The 19,566-nt window shown below is 35.6% G+C and overlaps 1 protein-coding gene across 3 annotated transcripts; it reads right to left on the minus strand.

The window, feature by feature from the left end:
• Window positions 1-929: 929 nt before the first annotated feature.
• Window positions 930-18,328, minus strand: LOC136027607 (hexosaminidase D-like). 3 transcript variants are annotated; one of them, XM_065705022.1, is made up of 2 exons: window positions 18,253-18,328; window positions 930-8,157 (listed from the first exon to the last, which is right to left on the minus strand). In XM_065705022.1, exon 2 carries the CDS (start codon window positions 8,118-8,120, stop codon window positions 6,507-6,509), a length of 1,614 nt encoding a protein of 537 aa, XP_065561094.1. In that variant the 5' UTR covers window positions 8,121-8,157; window positions 18,253-18,328; the 3' UTR covers window positions 930-6,506. The 3 variants fall into 3 exon arrangements, with proteins under 3 accessions (XP_065561094.1, XP_065561093.1, XP_065561092.1); XM_065705021.1 differs by having other exon boundaries at window positions 18,223-18,317; XM_065705020.1 differs by having other exon boundaries at window positions 18,197-18,316.
• Between the last annotated feature and the right edge of the window lie 1,238 nt (window positions 18,329-19,566).

Raw genomic sequence — 19,566 nt, forward strand, 5'->3', positions numbered from 1 at the left:
CGTCATAATGCTATCAAAATCAGTATCACTTGCTGATATAAAGAGTGCTGCTGGCTGACCTTCTGAGACTACTCCCAGACAACACTATCTTCATGAAATGGAAGATCGAACCGATACTATATTTTTGTCGTAGTTCAGACAATTATGTAGTTTATGCATTTGAATATTTGAGTTTGAATATAAAATATATTTTAGCTGATCTAGGAACACCCCATCAAATCGGTTGGAATCTAAGCTTTTGTTAATAAATGTACCAGCGTTTGAGGTAAGGTGACGGCAAAAACGAACTTTCGAATGAAAGTTCAGTTTAGCTAGTGAATACTTACCTCAAAATAGGTACATAGAGTCCCTCCCTCCAATGGTACATAGAGAGCCATGGAGTTATAAGGGACTTGGCTCAAAACACAAACTGGCTTAATCATGTCATGTGAGTATAGTTTTTGGCCGTAGAAACGTTTTTCGTAGAATTTTGTGGTATGTTTAACTTCGCCTTCGTATTACGAAACCAAAGAAAGCTTTTGTAAATAAATATAACAAAGTTTGAGGTAAGTATTGGCTAGCTAAACTGAACTTTCATTCGAAAGTTCGGTTTTACTTAGGCAGCATCACGCGGCCAGTGATATTTCATATTTTCCATTTACCTACATGCTTTTCAAATTTTCCCCCATCCCCAGAATACATTTGTGAACACGTGCCAAATCAGAGCCAATGAACAAATGATTTGCAGAAAAATATGACAAAGCTGCCATTGGCTATTAGTTACATTTTCTCCTGTCAGTAGACAGTGAAAAGAGGGATACAGTCCTTTCTCGACTTCACCTTACACTCTCTTGGGCCCAGTTTTGCTCATGATGTATGCCAAATAAACTGATCTCATACAATTAGTCAATTTACTTAAAATCCTTCATTAGATGCACAAACTTACCAAGAGAGATTAAGCATAATTTATTCAAGCGAAAAAGTACAATCAAACAACCAACAAAAACTGTGAGCAAAATGAAAATCTATAAACTTTTTTTTTTTATATATCTACAACCATAAATAATCATTCCATATAAACTTAGAAGTTAAAAACGAATAGTATAACAGAAACACGTGGAATACTCTGGAACTCGATACCTGACTTGATAAATTTTGGGTACTCGATGCCTTTTACCCCTTTTTAGACTTTAGCGTCAAAAAGCTTGAGTGAAGCTCACCCTTATATTTTTTCAATGATACACCTCAAACATTAGGAACAATATTTAAAAAAAGGACACAAAATTGGGCTGTCGAATGTTAAATAACTTTTTTAAAGAAGCAAATTTCAACAAGTACATCCTTAATATGCATTGAAACCCGTCATCAACTTAAGACACAAATGCAAACATCCAAAATCAGTAATTTTTATTTATTTCATTATTCTAAAAAAAAAGATTGTGGCTTTCAGATGGATAATAAATCTTCTCTTTTTTACCTTTTTGGAAAAACAAAAAAAGAAAATGGGAACTAGCATACAGAAAGAGAATAAAGACAGTGTAAAGTTTTTTGCTCTTGTTTTGTATTTATCTTTAGCTTCACATTCCTCTGAAAGCGAGCCCGCATTCAGGATTTTAACTGAAAGGGGGGTGAATAAATAGTGAATAGCAATTAAATATCAAAAAAGTATATTTAGAGATGGGGTTAATTTAGTCTCCCCCTGAGTAACAAGGTATTGTTCGTTAGACCATGAGCATTTAGTTTGTCTTCCTAAAAATGTACGAGGCTCATAAGAGAATTTACCAGAGCAAAAAAAAAAGAGAAAAAAAGGTTAAACTTTAAAAAAATTTTAAACACAAATAACAAGATTAAGCATATAAAAAACGAAAAGAGAGTAGAACAGTAAAATTATATAAAATATAAATTATGACCAATATATTATATATATATAATATATATAATTATGACCAAGACAACCGGCTACTGAATATTAGTTTTTCAGATATTCAGGCATGCGTTTTACAGATATTCAGGAAAGCTCTCATTGTTAGTTAATAATGACGCAAGACCCACGATGAGAAAAAACAAGCACTTAATCAAATTCATAAACATATTAATACCACTGATGAATTTGCACTTATTTTGTAATTATTTGGTTAACAGAATCACTTAGCGATTTATTTTCATATTTGCAGCTAATATTTTACAACTAATAGTTTTAAAATATTAACTAAAATAGTTTTAATCACATTTTAACATATTTTAAAACTAATAGTCAACTACATGCTTGCAACACCGGCTACCATGTCACCGGCAATATCTCGTTTGTTGGGTTGCCACCTAGTGACGAAAATACTCTAGATTTGGTGATTTTTTGGTTGATTTAGCGTTTTTCTTCAATAATCGAGCGATTTATGTATGATATTTTTGTTAAGGGAGTATAAAGAATCATTAGAAATAGTGCTAAATCACTAAAGGGGGCAAGCCTACTCATCTGCGCCTTTTACAGTCACTTACTGGTAAAATACCATCGTTTCTTGATAGTTTTGAGGGTTTAAAACCCAGATAGCAATATTTTTAATATCAAAATTCCAAATTATCGGAATCTCTAACGCTTTGCGTAACAATAGGATAAACTTAAAAGAAAAACAAAGAAAACCGAGGGCAATTCGGTCTACTTCGGGGAAGTTGGAAATTAGCTGCCCTCAGACCTTTAGAATGTTCATATTTTAGACAGTCTCTGTTGGCCATAAGTACTTGATTCACCAAAAGAAAAATGTTAGCATAAGAAGCAAATTTAACCGAAGCTTTCTTTTCCAAAGAGATTGTAGATAGTAAACTATGTGGTAATTTTGATAATACAATAAGAAAAAATACCTACAAAAGACTACGATGAAATATTGAAATGATCCATAAGCAACTTTTTTTATTACGCACAAAAAAGCAACAATCTACTGCGAAAAAAGAGATTCCACAAAAAGTTAAAACAAAAGCTTTTGACAATATAGCCTTTCCGTGACTAGCTGAAAAATTCTTTGGGTCTACTTTTAAAGAAACCCTGAGCAACATGAGTAATATAAGTTCCCCCAATATCTACAAAAAACTTCCAAGACCAAAAAAAACTACCACATTACAACAAATACAGCACATCTCTAGTTCCATTTCTTCCTAATTTGGGTAGTGGGTTGATGTTGACAACTTTCTCGTGGCACAAATATAGGCTACTACTACGAATTTCAGTCACTGTCCACCAACTGAAAGTTTTCCCAGTATTCGACCATGCAGCAAGCTATTTTTTGGAAAACTTAAGGGGTCAATCACCCTGGATATGTAAAGCGCCAACCGTGGCGCAAGAAAGGATTCCTGGAAAATGAATTTGAAGTAGGAGAACGAAGTTCTCTTGCTCGTGCCAGTTCTGAGAGTCTGGTACCATTCGGTGCTGACGAATGAGTGATGGATGATCTACACCTCCCTTTGAGGGGCAAGAGATGCCTGCCCAAAGAAATCTAAATCTAGTGGGTGCAGTTCTCGTGATGGGGGAAAACAAAGAAGGCGACCATGACACTAACAAGGAAAGCTCTTCAACAAAAGGGAAAAGGAGATGGGTAAGTCTTTCTCAAAATACCGTGTCCGAGGGGGCACCAATAACACAACGGTAATTGGTCCTATATTATTTTGTAGGGGGCTGGGGGCAATACACCATTGTAGCCAGAGACTTCACTTAGTTTTAAAGTCCTCCCAAAATATCCTAATATGAATAATAATTCATAATTTCTATTCGTTTTTCAGGAAATGAGATACCTGGTACTATACAGTAAGAGCCAATGACAATTCGAGTTCTGCCACTGACTAATCCCCCCTCAAAAAAAGTCCTATCATCCTCTGAAGCTCCTCCTGCCACTTCATACCATTTTCTGCCACACAAAAATATATCCTTTATGGTCAGAATGACATAGGGTAGAGCCAATTTTAAGTTTAGGTGTTAATGCACACAATAAAATCAACAAAGATAGTTAAGTATCAGCTCCCCAGGAATCTCTCTTGCTTCCTATGGGGTTTTTGATGGAGGATTTTCACTATTTCCACTGACACTCCATAGCTTCAGACAAGTTTTTTGAGCACTTTTACAACAAAATACCGTATTTGTTAGTCACTTCTACTACATGACGAATTCTAGCGGTCGATCTTTAGGACCAAATAATTGGCTACAAACTATTGTCTATAGTGACAACCTATTTCTTCATCAGAGATTACCCCCCCCCCAAAAAAAAAAAAAAGATTGATACAATTAAAGAATTTCCCATCATCAAAATAGCGTATCGTAGCCTCAGGCTATTCTGATGATACTCAACAATAGTGAAGAATTCTTGAGTTACGAATTTTGGAATTCTGTAAGAAACGTTATAATCAAAGTTAATATTTTCGTAACGTTCATCTTTAATATTTAGGGTTCATTTTAAAATACACTGAATGGAGATGGTGACAAAAAACGTCTATGTTTGAAAAGAAGAAACAACAACACAAATACATCCATGTTTTTGGACACTGTCCTCACAATTTATAACTGGTTAAAAAGCGAGGGTGAGAGACATCTAGAATAAACATGTGTTAGAACACGAATATAAATTTGAAGATTTTTAAAAATACACAGAGATGGGATCTTCAGATGGATTTGCAGAAAATTGACGACAGAAATGTGATTTACGATGTTATTAAGGTGAAGATGTTGATTCTCACTTCAACTCCTGTAATTCCGAATTGCCCGACTCCAATTACTTTAAATTTCGAAGATACAGCTCTCTCCTCAAGTTCCAAGTCTTTTTTGTCAACACAGGTGAATAGGTTGTTTCGTTTGTCAGAGGTCGAGATGTCACGACAATAACAAACCATTAAGCGTAAGAGATTGAGAAGGTACTACAGTTGGGGAGGTTTTGTTTCCAGCTCTGACTCCACGGCTTTGAAGTCGGGCAACTCCTGCTCCCAAGCCTTAGTTGGCAACGACTGAAACATATTCAGCAGTGTGTTATTACTAAATCAATTTAGTAAATCATCATTAAATTGAGGGTCTTTTCTCTTATTTTATAAGATGCTCACAAAGCTGAAGTCATTTTTGTATGGAAGATGTTGATGAAAGACGACAAAAGGCGAAAACAATGAATGTAAAAGCTTGAATAGGTATTAGAGTCGGGAGATTTTTTTCTCAGAAAGGGAAGGAGATCAGGTAATAAATCTACTCCCTTAAGATACAAGTCTGAAGACACACCTAACTTTTAGCAAAAATAAACCGAGAAAACTTAAATTTTATATTACGCATGGGATTGAACTTGCTTGCCTCAAGCGGGGGTCACATACACATTCTAGTAGAACTTAACATATTTGTATAGACGTCAACATCCGAGCAGTCAAGGTTCACAAGTAAAATTCTTTAATTGGCGGTAACAAGACACTGCTCGGCATTCAGTTTTACTGTCATGATTTTCATAGCTGGTGAGTTGAAACCTTTTTTTAAATGTGGATATTGCCAATCGCTATTTACTGCTTATTCACATGGTCAAAACAGGAAAGAAAACAGACAATATGCCCAATAAGCGATTTCAACAATTTCATATAGTTCTAAACTGATTTCACAAGAAGTTCTTGGAGAGGGCTTCTAAGAAAAACTTTGTCGGTGAAATTTTGTTTTGCTTTATTTATATTTTTCTATATCTATCTCAAATGAAAAAAATTAAAAACTTGCCCTCCCTTTATTTAAAAAAAAAGATTTGCCCCTCTCCTAAATTTGAATGAATTAACACCACTGCTTAGAAACGCCATCTAGGAAAAGAATAAGGAAATATTTTCTCTATATTAGATTTCAAAGGATAAGTAAGTTTGAATCACTTCTCATATAGTAAAACTGTCATAAAGCTGTTTAACTATGTGGACATCTAGGACATGGGTATTACTGATTCATATTGTACTGAACTCGTATTTTTTGTATTTTCAGACTTGTAAATAATTGCAACGCGTTAAGCATAACACCTCTCTGGATGGTCTGGAGACTGAACCCTACATTTATGTAGATAAAATGTTTTGAACGACAATCCGACTTTACCTTTGCAGGGGAGTTGTTCACTTCCCCCTCCCCATATTATTCTAAAGGAACAAATCCTCCAGGAAAAATGGAAAAAACGGCAGAAACGTGAGTTTTTTCTGCAGTTCAGATCCTCTCCCCAAAGGAATTCCCCTCTACAGCACTTATACAACAGAATACAATAAGCATATAGTGTCTCATTCTTTTAATAAAAAGTCCATGGAATGGTCTTTTAGAAAGAAACTTTCATCTATACGATTCAATTCTGTTTTTCCTGTATATAACCTTTAACAGGATCTAAGTAAGTTCCAATAATTTATGGTGCATTAAAATTGCGGTGATTTCCCTAGCATCTATTCAGTGCCTTTCTAGTTCTACTTAATCGAATATATATATCGACGAAAAAAATGGATAGTCCATCCAATAAGTGATTTCACCAAAGAATATGGTGCTGAAAAAATTTGAGGGAAACTGCTCAGAAGGGCCTTCTAGGGAAAAAGTTCATCTGTGAAATTTCAGTCCGCTTCTCCCACATTCTTTCTATATCAGCTTTAACAGGATTTAAATAAGTTTCAATTACTTCTGTTATGGTAAAGTTGTCGTAAATCTTTTCCAACGATGTAGTAATTTCACTATGAATACTCTCAGCATCTATACGGTTAGAATTTATTTCGCCGATAAAACGATCCAGAATTGCAGGACTCGAGTATTTGTGATTCATATTGTATTCAGACAGCCAGCCACGCAGACCTTGAATTTCTTTCATATTAGAGTAGCGTCGCTTGAGAATCAGTAACTTCTGCATCACAGAATAAACATCTGAGCCAGGGAAACTGCAGCGACTTACCAAATCACTTAGATAAAAAGGGCCAACATCTAAGACGAGAGGTCCATCACAGTCTAATACCAATCCGGCATGTTCAACAATTGCAATATCTGTTAGCGTATAATTGTCAATTAGAATCAAGCTTGCTGTAAGAGACGGGAGTCCAACGGGTAAAAGCTCACATAAAACGGAAAAATGGTCATACCTCTGCCATCCAGTGAGCACAATTCCTGAAAAGTGAACTTGATTGGAGTAGCTTAGAGCTAAGTCTGACCAAGATCTGTGGTTTGCTAAGTGATGACCCACTGGTGTCAGGAAGCTATCTGCCCCTGTGGCACCTTTAAAAGCAGAAGCAGCCCAAATTTTTTTGAAAGCATTTGAGTATTTGACAAAAAGGTCAGGTCTGAGATAATCCAGAACATTTCTGGAATATTGCCAAACAACAATTTCAACAATATCTCCAAGACCAGAAGCTTTTATATCTTCTTCTGTTAGCACCCGAAACTCATCATCCCACATCATTGGGGAAAGACCTAATTTAGTTTTAGCATAACTTGCCACATCAAAAACATGACTAAGGAAGAGATTCATTTTGGTCCATCTATTCTTCTGCAATTTAATAGCACAGTCATTACACTCTCCAAAATTGTACACTTCATCCGACCCAATGTGGATCCTTTTTGACTTAGGGTGGAGATCTTTAACCTGCTTTAACATTGCAAATATCAATTCTTTGCTTACATTCCGACTTGGACATATAACTTGATGCCAGTTTGGCACTTCTCTAAGCAGAACATATTCTTCCAATTTTAGCACAAATTCGAGATGTCCAAAAGTTTGAACTAACGGTATAAGTTCAAGGTCATTCTTTTCAGCCAATAATACTAATTCTTTAATATCACTGACTGAATAAGCATTTTTAGCAGGGATATTGCCCAGCTTACCGCTATATGGAAACATGTCTTCATATTCAACAAGAAGCCCAGTTGCGCCAATGTTCTTTACAAATGGAATAAATTCTCTAAGGTAAGCGAGACTAGGAGGAGCACCTTTGAGATCGAGATGTACGATCTTCTCTTTAAAAATGACTGGCTTGTTTTCAAACATATCTCCTGAAAAGGTTCGGCTCATCTCAGCTGCCACAGAAGCCTTAGGAAATTGATTATACATGTAAACAGTAACAGATAGACCGAGTGCAGTCAATATTACTATAAGTTTGGAAATAGTTTTCTTGATTGTCAGGTTTTTGACCGTTGCAACCATTGCCACCTTCAATCAGAAGGGCGATGAGATGACTGCCCTGAAAAAGAAATAGCAAATTCATTTGTCTATGAAGGTAATTTGAGTCTCATCACACTAAGATGATTCTCAAAATCAATCAACAATAAAATTTAATATTATTATAATATTTAATATTAATAATCTTAAATTAATAATATTAATAATTTAATATAATGTCTAATATTATTATAAGTTTGGAAATAGTTTTCTTGATGTCAAATTTTACAATAAAACTTTTATGGGAAAATATTCCTATAAAACTTTTCATTTAACAATGAAGGTTAACATATAATATGATTACTTAAAATCACTCTACATGTTATAAAGCAAGAATTATATTGTTTAACTGTTTTTAAGTATTGGGCATTGTGCAAACATATATCCTAAGGCTATATATGGGACCATCAGGGGGGGGGGCATTATACTATTTGGAAAGAACATTAAAAAAGAGGCACCAAGTGGGTATTATGTTCACCTTGTCCCTGTGTCAGTAATAAAATCATGTATATATTTCCTAGGGCCCAACCAATATATAAGCAGCTGATATTGGGGCCAGTGTCATTTTTGGATATCAGAAAAAAAATATCTATTTTCGACCGTTTTTTATGTGCGACTTATCCAGAAGATGGTGCCATATTTTCGCAAGTAATTTTGGCTTATCCAGTTTTTGGGAATGGAGCCAATAGCTATGTCTGACCACGGTGGAGAGAGCAGCCGAGGTTAGTCAAATGAAATCAAAGTGTATTTGTTGTAAATACTTGTTAACACACCTGGTATAGATATGTTCAAAATGCATGGTAAGTTTAAGAACGTACGACCAGAGAAATTGTTCTTGCTTGTCTCCTGGATCCCAGACACAACCACCAGCCACTAAATCGAGGCACTCAGTAATGCTAAAACGCATACAACTCTAAAAAGAACTTATGCTAGATTTGCCTCTCACCTGGACTATCTTTCTTGGATTTTCTACAGTTAGCCAAGGCTAGATGCCCGCTTGAACTACTTAATTTAATTAAATACAGGAAGAAACATAGAATCAGACATAAGAATAAACAAAATTAGCCACTTCAAGAGAAGAAAAGGAAAACACAAAACAAAGGAGAGAAGGCACAGCAAGTTGGATTGACTGTCTATTCAATAATATGCTTGCAACTTAAACATTTGAGGAAGAAGAGTCAACATATAATATTGATCAGGAATTGGAAACGGACGCGAGTCAGGCTGTCATTGACAGGAAAAAAAGCTGTCCGTCAGAGTGGTGACAAAATAACAGCAAACGTTTCAAGAGACTGACATTGCTTACTCAGAAGTATCTCTACTTTTCACCTTCTTCTGTCCCAAGTGACAGAGTTTTCAGCACAGTTGAGAACATTTATGATGACAAACAAAGGTCATTGAAAGGAGAAAATGCTAAAATTTTTTGCTTTCTACTTTACAACTAGCCCAAGTTGGACTAGACTAATTTAAGCACTGTCCAGACTAGAACTTGATTTTGTTTAAATGTATTTCTAAATCTTTATTGTATTATTTGGAATACATAGTAAATTATTCAAGCTGTTCTTTAGTGTGTAAAAACCAGGGAAAATATGTGAGTATGAATATGACCAGAGAAAGCAGGGTTTAAACTTTAGGTAAGTTTAAACCCTGTAAGTTTTATTGGACAAAGCCCAACGAAACTTATACTTTATGTGCGCAAAGTCAGCAAGAGAACTATTGACCCCCCTAAAACGAATAATCGAGGGGAGTAAAATTTGGTATTGTTTTGGTCCAATGTAATTTCATAGCAGACTTTCGCCAGGGAAAGAAAAACAAAACTTACTGTTTCATCCACGCAAAGTAGACGGAAGCCGAATTGCCCCACTAGAAAACGACTTGTTGAGCAGAGCCCTACAAAACTTGATATACAGTCAGTCCAATCTAATGTCATTAAAGACTTCCGTCGGGATGAGGACTACGAAATTTGCTGCTTAATCTGCACAAAGTCGACGGAAGCCGAATTGCCCCACTAGAAAACGACTTGTTGAGTGGACCCCTACAAAACTTGATATACAGTCAGTCCATTCTAATGTCATTAAAGATTCCCGTTGAGATGAGGACTACAAATTTGCTGCTTAATCTGCGCAAAGTCAACAAAACTTAATATTTTGTTGGTCCATTACTGTCATAAAAGCCTTCCGACGGAAAAAGACGACGGAAGTGACTGCTCCTTCTGCGCGAAGGTGACAGAGACCAACTTTCGACCTAGAAAACGACTTGTCAGGTGGAGCCTTACAAAACTAGATATTTTTCAACACGTCGATTAGCCAGGACAATTCTAGTGGCATTATTGACAGAAAAAAACTTGTTTGGGAAATATTGTTGTTTCTTTGCAAAATATCGAAAACAGCTGACATATTTCGATAATAAATGAGCCCATAGAATTGCAAGGTTGTACTAAACTTATTTAGAACTAGACCTCTTCCACTGTTTCTCAAAAGCCTTATAACAAATCATATAACCGAGGGTATGACAAATTAAAACTGCAAAAGAAAGAAACAATTTTTAAGTCCAGATTCTTATTTGTTTCTTTTTTGCGACATTATACTTATTTTTAAGACTTTATTTTTTTTTTAAATGAAAAAAAGGAAGCCCAGTAACCTGGGTTGTACTGCTACTCCGAAAGAAAATTCCGTAATACATACACATCGAAATAAATTGATCCCAAGCTGTAAAATACAGAATATTCTCTCAGAACCCCGCCCTAATTAGAGTGGAATTTCTCAAGGAACCTTGTTAGGACCAATCATGTACTTTTGAGTGATGAAATTGGTAAGATTCCCTCAAAGGTGTAAATATATAGATGTCCTGCTTATCCTTGAAGTGTGTCATAGAACTATCAAAAATGACCCCATCAAAATCCTAAGCAGGTTTAGGACAAAGCTATGAATTTACATATGAAAGTAAATTCCACTAAGTCAAATATAATGACTTTAAACTTCTTAAAATCCTTGATATCACTCCCGTTTTCTTAGACCCTATCCCATCCAAAATGCTAACGAAACATGTCAAACTCATTAGTGTCACAAACTAGTAATCATTTTAAATAGGGCATGCATATTTCACGAATTCTGGATTTTCCAGACAAAGAATAGTCGAAACTAAAATTTTATAAAGTGGAATAAAATGGAAGATCAACTTTGAGATGGCCAAATATTGACAACACTTTCACTGTGAACAACAAAGAAATCTTTGCTGGACCATTAAAGCTGAGAGGAAGCAGGCCATTTCAGATAGTGATTAGAGAAAGACCTACATCAAACTACTATAACACACATTATATTATAGAGACCTAGGTCACATGATTCCACTCCATATGATTATCTAATTTCATCCCTATACTTGAGGCATTTTTTTCAGTTTTTTGCTTCAACTATCTGAAATAGTGTTTTATACATTTACACATCAAAATAAGTTGAAGAGAAACAAAGAAATAAAGTAAAAGGAATAGGCATGTCAAATGCACCAGGATCAACTTGCAAGTATTCCCCAAGTATTTTGACATGTGTCGAATTGGGTTTCAACTTACATCAAAAACAGGTAACTTTTTTGTTCTGTCCAGTTTGTAGGTGAAAACGGTCCGATTTCAGAAAATCAGAGTTTTATACTCTTTTCTGATAGAACTTCAATCTCTAATCAAACAGTTAGAATTGTAGATGTTTTTCCTATATATTAAAACCCTTTTCAAGGCAAATTTTTTAAAATTAAGCCTTCCAGAGTAGAAAAAGTGTTTTTTACAGAAGTATCAAATCATCAGTAGCCTACCTTTACCCAACCTATTATAACATTGAAATTGAACATAAAAATTACAGTCCAATTAAATTTTGAACTAACGAGCTTTAAGCAATTAATATCATTATAGCTCACATATTTAGTATAGTTTTATTAGTTATTTCCAAGACTATTCAAGACAAATATTGACAAAATGGTACAAAACTATATAGACGAAATGGTACAAGATAGAATAGTCTGCAGAATACTGAGCCCACATATCAGAGAGCACCTGCTTGTACAAGGGGATGCCCTAACCCTTAAAACAACTATAGAGAAATGTTGCATGTTTGAAACAACCTAGGTACAGTTAGAACGTTTGATGAAAATAGCATAAAAAAAAGAAGTTGATTCCATCCACAAAATCAACCACTACCCAAGCTGAAGAAATTACAAGTTCAAGACCACTACCCCAAGATCTAAAGAATGATACTTCTATCATGGCAGCTACAGCCTTACTCATGCATGTCCTACAAAAGGAAAGACATGTGTCAAGTGCTGCGGCTAACCATTTTGCATGTGTCTGCAGAAGCAACAAGGTTGAAAATCTAGTTTCAAGCACGAACAACACACTTGAAAACCCTGATGATTAGGATGAGATATTTCTGCATAAAGTCTCCAGAACGAATAATAAGGAAGAAGCCATAGTCTCCCACACAATAGAAGCCCAGTAGTGCCATTTTTACTTGAAGAATGGAGCCATCCTTAAGGTTCATGCTGCAAGGAAAATTCCATTTGCTCTTTGCAACAAACTGAAAGCAGACCTTGATAAAATGGAGAAAGACAGCATCATTGAGAAGGTGAGGATCCCTACTAAACGTGTCAACTCCATGGTGGCAGTCCAAAAGAAAGACGGCACTCTCTGCCTCTGTATTTCCCTGTGGATCTTAATAAATCCATCAGAAGACCCCACTACCCTATTCCAACATTAGATGACTCTACATCCAACCTGCATGGAGCAAAGTGCTTCACAAATCTAGACGTGCATTCAGGATACTGGTTGTTGTTACTTGACAAGGAATCCTCAGACCTAACTACTTTCAACACTATCTTTGGAAAATACTGTTTCAAGCATATGCTCTTCAGTATTATACTGGTACAGGACAGGTTCTAGAAAAACATTGAGGAAATTTTTGAAGGTTATGCTGGCTTTATAGTTATCACAGACGATCTGCTAGTTTTTGGTCCAACCCTGGAAGAGCATAATCAGTGTCTTGTGCCACCTTAAGGAGGGCATGAGCAAAAGGGGTGAGGTTCAACCTCAACAAATGTAAATTTGGCATATGAATATACAACAAATGTACATTTGGCATATGGCAACATACTTTGGCCACATGATTGGCAAAAAAAAGGGATGAATCCAGATCCAGAGAAGCTACATGCAATTAACACAATTCCTAAACCAGTGAACAAAGAAGAGCTGGCCCCTCACCTAGGAATGCTGAATTACTTAGCCAGATACATCCCTAATCTGTCAACAAAGTATAAGGATCATCATGATGTCTGCAAAGACAAAGACTTTCTTTGGGAAACGAAGCATGATGTTGCCTTAAAAGAAATAAAGGGCTCCTGGGTATCACAACTTCATCTCTTCTATCACTGAAGTACATCAATCAACCTGACAGTTGATGCCTTGTCACACAGCCTACAAGCATACATCTCAACAAACAGACAGGCAGTAGCCTACACTTTACAAACCCTTATGCCTACTGAGCCAAGATATTCACAGCTAGAAAAAGAGCTTTATGCCATTGTATTTGGCTGCCAATATTTCCACCACTACATCTATGGAAGGTAAGCCAATGTATTCAGAGACCATTGCCCTCTCAAAAACATCTTACAATAGCCTTGCATAAGGCCCCAGAAGGACTACAGAGGATAATGCTCCAGATTCAGCCATACAAATCAAGTTTCACTTACCAGCCTGGTGCTGAAATACTAGTTGCTAATGCATTATCAAGGCTCCACCAGCCAGAGGTCAACAAGCCTACACAGAGAGAACTCAAAGAATATGTACACCAAGTTGTCAAGCTACTTCCAGTGAGTAATTGAAAACTGCAAGATATCCACAAACAATCTGAAGAGGATCGCCAGCTAGTTACACTCAGACAATCGCCAGCTAGTTGCATGTCCTAATCATGTCCTGCCATTTTGGGGAGTCTGACATGATCTGTACATCCATGACAAAATCATCTTCAAGGGAGACAGGATAGTGGTACAAGTATGTTTGAGATCTGAAACATTAAAACAGCTACATGTTTCCCATCTAGGGGTGGAGAAAACAAAACAGGGAGCCAGGATGCTCATCTACTGGCCTTGACTGAATGCAGACAGAAAATCTGATTGTCAGCTGTTACACATACCAAAAAATAACAGGAGTCTACAAAAAGAGCCACTAATCTGCTCACCAGTATCAGTTCTCCCATGGCAACAAGTTGCCTATTATTACCTGGATTGGAGCCAGCTACCTCCTAGTGGTGGACTACCATAGCCCCATTTATCTAAACTGATCTCTTGGGTAATTAATGTCAGCAGAAGCCATTTTAAAACTGACGTCACATTTTGCCCATCATAGCATACCATGTTTAATAATGGTAGCCAATTTGTGTCCCAAGAATTCAAGAGGTTTGCCAGAGACTGGGGATTTGAGCTAAAAATTTTTAGTCTAATATACCCCAGTCAAATGGATTAGCGGAAAAGGCTATTCACACTTGCAAGAGCATCATGACCAAGGCAAGTGAAAATGGATCAGAGTCATGCCTCAGAATTATGCCATAATAACCTGATTGACAAATTAGCTTCCCCCCACAAATACTCATGAGCCACCAGCTCTGCTTGAAACTGCCATGCATGGAAAAGCACCTGGAAAAGAGAATGGTTCAGACTTCTGATATTCACAAGTTCAGAAGTTGATAGACAAGCTAGCCTCCCCCTCACAAACACTCATGAGCCACCAGCTCTGCTTGAAACTGCTATGCATGGAAAAGCACCTGGAAAAGAGAATGGTTCAGACTGTTAAAATTTTGGCCAGCTCAACACAGGCAGAAATCTTATCATGACCAGCATGCTAGAGAACATCCCAAACTCAGAGGAGGCAACCAGGTTTTCTTCAGAAAAAAAGCCAGAAGTGCCATAGAAAAGTGGGGAAATAATAAAAGATGCAGATGAGCCTAGATTATTCTATTTGCCATCTAAAGATGGTTTGATGCTTTTCTGGAACAAAAGACACTTAATCAAAGCAACTTCTCATTCCATGCCTGATGCTAAACCTGCCATGGACTAACCCCTCTAAGGGCTATAGCAAGGTCACTAAGCCTGAGTTGAGCTATGGATTGCCTGTACACCACTGTAAGCATGAGTCTGCATAGATCATTGCAGGGATTCTTGACCACTGTCACCAAGCCTGGTATGGCCATAGCCCCATCTACCAGCAGGTGAACCATCTAGCACAATTCCAGCACAAGCCACAGCTGCTCAGGCTACAAGATCTGGCAGAGTGGTGAAGCCACCAGAGAGACTAAACCTATAAGGAATAACCAAGTGACAGTGTGGCATTCATGTCTAGTGTTGTTCTGCCAAAACCCATTGGCAGCTGATGGGAGCTAGCCTTGTGCCTCCCATTTTAGTGTTCTGTTGTGCCCTGCAGTGAGTGATAATTTGCCAAGTCATTGGCAGTTAGTAGAGTAAGCCTTGCAAGACGTAAAAGGTGCTCATCCTTTTGGAAATAGCTGAAGGAGGATGTAGCATTATGTGATGCCTTGCTCTCATGCTTGTGGTTAAAAAACCAGCTTGCTATTATGTGCTTATGCTTATTTGCCTTAATGCTTATGCTTGCTTTGCTTATAATGGTTTTTATTGAAAATTCCTGGGTTTTAAATAAAGATTTATCTACCAAACATTGCAATGTATAGTTTCCAGTAGAGTGTGAATTATGCTGAAGGTTTTAGACTTTTATAGTGAGAGAAGGAGGCAAAACCCAAACTCTTGTTTGCAGTGATTTTTTTTTTTTCATTTCCAGCTTGATTTGCATAATCAATCTAAGTTTTTGCTCATTTTGAGATTTATTTATTCATTTATATTTGTACCTATTAAATGTTTGTTTGCTATGATTGTTTATTTAAATTCGACTTATTTTGGGTTTCATTTATTCTTTAATAGTAATTCTGGCTGTTCTGAGTTTTAGTTATTGTAGTTATTTATTTTTAAGTTTAGTTATTGTTACTTATTGATATAATTTTCATTATATTTTGACTGCTCTTCTGACAATAATAATATAGGGGAGGGGGGTCTCCCCACCCCTCCCCTATATTATTAAGATATAGTCTTAATAATATATTTCTCCATTGACTAATTCTTGTAATCAGAGGCAACAATGGCCAAAATTTTAGGGGGGGAGCTAAAGGACTTTACTGACTGGCTAATCATTTTTACCAGCTATTTTGGATCATTTACTATTATAAATGCTTTAGTTTTTTTCTATTGACTGAGACCAATTATTTTCCATTATTCACTTCTATTTACCTAATAACAAAAACATGACCCAGTAAATAGTGGTGCATTGAACTATTATACCAATTGAATTTGGTAAACTTCCAGACATGCTACTTTTTGCTACCTTGGAAAGGTGTTAGTTTAGGAAAAGGAAACTTTCAGTAATGAATCCAGGGCTAAAAACCTACTCCAAGAAGGTATTACCAAGCTACTAGGCTATGTTGACCTTCTTCTGATTTCTAAGTTTCAGAAATTTGCCTATTAGACCTGTTGGAATTTTGACAATCAAACATTTTAGCTTAATTTTCAGTTTCTTTGGTTTTAGCTTTGAATTTATTTGAGTAGAATTTTAAGCCATATCAATGGTTTTCTTATCTAAATTTAGGAAATGTATTAAACGATTTTTGAAACCTCACAAATTGGGATCAGGCAAAGCTAAAAATGCTTTGATTATATTTCATTTCCACAGAAGATCTATTTTCTAAAGTTTCACTTTTATTATAGAAGAATCTGTAAAGTTAATCAAAGGTCAGTGCCCTCAAAAAAAGTGGAGGTAGGTACTTAAAAACACCTACCCAGGACATGCTTTATTCAGTAGATTCATCCCATAAAATTTCACTTTCCCAACCTAACCCCTTGAACAGAAAGAAAAAGGGTAAAATTCTAGTTAATTGACTTCTTGCTATCTCAGAAAGGGTTTAGGTTAGGATAATGAAACTTTCAGGGATGAATCTACATACCAAAGTGTGTCCTGGGAAGGTATTTTAAAGTACCCACCTCCACTCCTTCTTGCTCTAGAGGGCCCTGACCTTTGATGACCTTTAAAAATATGGGTGTTATAAAAGTGAAACCTTGCAGAATACAACTTCTGCTCAATTGAAGTACAACAAAATTGTTTTCAGCTTCATAACTTTGCTCAATTACATTTTATAAGGTTTTAAAGATATGCAAATACGTTTCCTGAATTTTGAAAAAAAAAACATTGATATGCCTTAAAATTCTACTCAAATTGGCCTAACACAAATTGCATTTTTCAGAACTAAAGGCAGAGAAAAAGCAACTAGTAACTGAAAATTAAGTTAAAATGTTGTTTTGCCAAAATTTCAATATGTTAGAGGGAGAAGGAGTAGAGGTGGGTACTTTAAAATACCTTTCTGGGACATACTTTAGCCTGTAGACACATCCCTGAAAGTTTTATTTTCCTAACCTAAACCCTTTACAAGACAGCAAGAAGTCAATTAACTAGAATTTTACCCATGCTTTATTCAGTGGATTCATCCCAGAAAATTTCATTTTCTTAACCTAACCCCTTGAAAAGGTAGCAAAAAGAAGCTTGACTAGAATTTTACCCTGATTTTTTTACTATCTGCCTGAAAGAATCAAAGAGTGACAGCCTTACTCTCCCCCTCCCTCATCTGTGATACCTCTGCTTGTGATAGGCTACAACATTTGTTCAAATGAGTCTCTGTAGGCCTAGTCTTAACTTAACAAATATAGCTTTACCAGAATAATTGCAACAAAACGTGAACAAAATATTATTTGAATGGACAGAAACATGACAATCTGATTAACAGGCTAGCCTATAAACATCCTACAAAGGCCTATTATAGTTTGATTTTTATTGTTTTAGTACCTCCTTTAACTTTTTTTTGTCAATTTTAAGGGCTATATCTTGGAACACCAGGGGAAATAGGGTGAATTGGCAGAAAAACAACCATGATAGCCTACATGAAAAATCACAGCCTAAATAAAGAATCTACCTGTGCTATTTTTATGGCAGACTCACTTCATGTGCAGCCAACCATTCTGTGTTTACCTAATTTTCTATAATGGCACTCTAGCTACACAATATAAGACAGCGTCATGTGATTTCAAATTTGTTGCCATATTTATGTCAGTGAGGAGACAAAAGATTAAAGTGAAAAATTAGATTATAAATTAAAAAATAATATTAAAAGAAGTAAAGATCAAAATGAAAACCTACAAAAAATATTACTCCATAGCATATCTAACATATACTAATTAAAATAGTTCAAATAAACCAACTGATAATAATTTCCTATGTTTGCAGGATTATAGAAAACTAGCGCTTTACTGAAAACACTAAAGCAAAGCTTAAAAACAAGAATTTTGACTTAAGATCCAAAAATAAGTATGTAGTATGACAACAACAAATTATAGTACTTTTTATAGTCTCACACCAGCTGTGATATCAGTATCTTTCAGCATACAATCAAAATTATTTAAAAAACTTAAGCAAAAAAATAAATATTACCTTAATTACTGTAAAGTCATTGAACAGCATACAAAAAAAATGGGTTGATTTATCTGTAATCATTTTGGCTCGTCAGCTATAATCCCTATAGCGAGTAATATATAATTCTAAATTTAAAAACACGCTTCAAAATTACTCGAAATAAAAACCATAATATGAACTCTAGAAATCAAATTATTTCTCACTGTAAAACAAAGAATTTGAGGATATGACGCAAATTCTAAAGCTATTATGTATAATTTATGCTATCAAATTCCTTCACCTCGAATTCACCAACAAAATAATCATGAAATGTCCTTTTCAAATGACAGCCAATCATTGAACAGTAAAGAACGAAGTGAAAACTAAAACTTAATTCGTACTTCACAAAACATTTACCTGAACAATTCTTCCAAATAGACTCACTTGTGATATTGTCCTGTATTATAACAATCTTATAAAATTCGCACTTTCCTGAAAACTGAGTTTGCTTTAGTTTTTAAAAGAATTTAATCTGTATGCTGAATTGTTTTCTAACCCTTTGTTTTAGAATAGAGTAGAATATATTTATTTCACTACAATAGCCAGAGCTAGCATTAGCATGTCATGACAAAAATAATTTATACCTTCAAAAACACCCACAGGAAAATTTACTCAAACATCATATTAATCAAACACATATTAATCAACATTAAATATTAGTCAAGTCAATACTATTAAAATGACAGGTAAAATATGGGACAAATGATTTGCGATATCTCTCAGTACTATAGGCTGAGCAAATCAGTAACTGTGGACAATTCTTTTTTATTTGTCGGAGTATAGTAACTGGCCCTTCAGTGGGAGGGCTCTCGAGGGTGAGTAGTAGAAGACAAT

This window comes from Artemia franciscana, chromosome 5, assembly GCF_032884065.1.
Source record: "Artemia franciscana chromosome 5, ASM3288406v1, whole genome shotgun sequence".
NCBI classification, from domain to species: domain Eukaryota; kingdom Metazoa; phylum Arthropoda; class Branchiopoda; order Anostraca; family Artemiidae; genus Artemia; species Artemia franciscana.

What these genes read in the sequence shown, in the direction of transcription:
- LOC136027607 (XM_065705022.1), bottom strand. Translation starts at nt 8,120, where the DNA reads ATGGTTGCAACGGTCAAAAACCTGACAATCAAGAAAACTATTTCCAAA.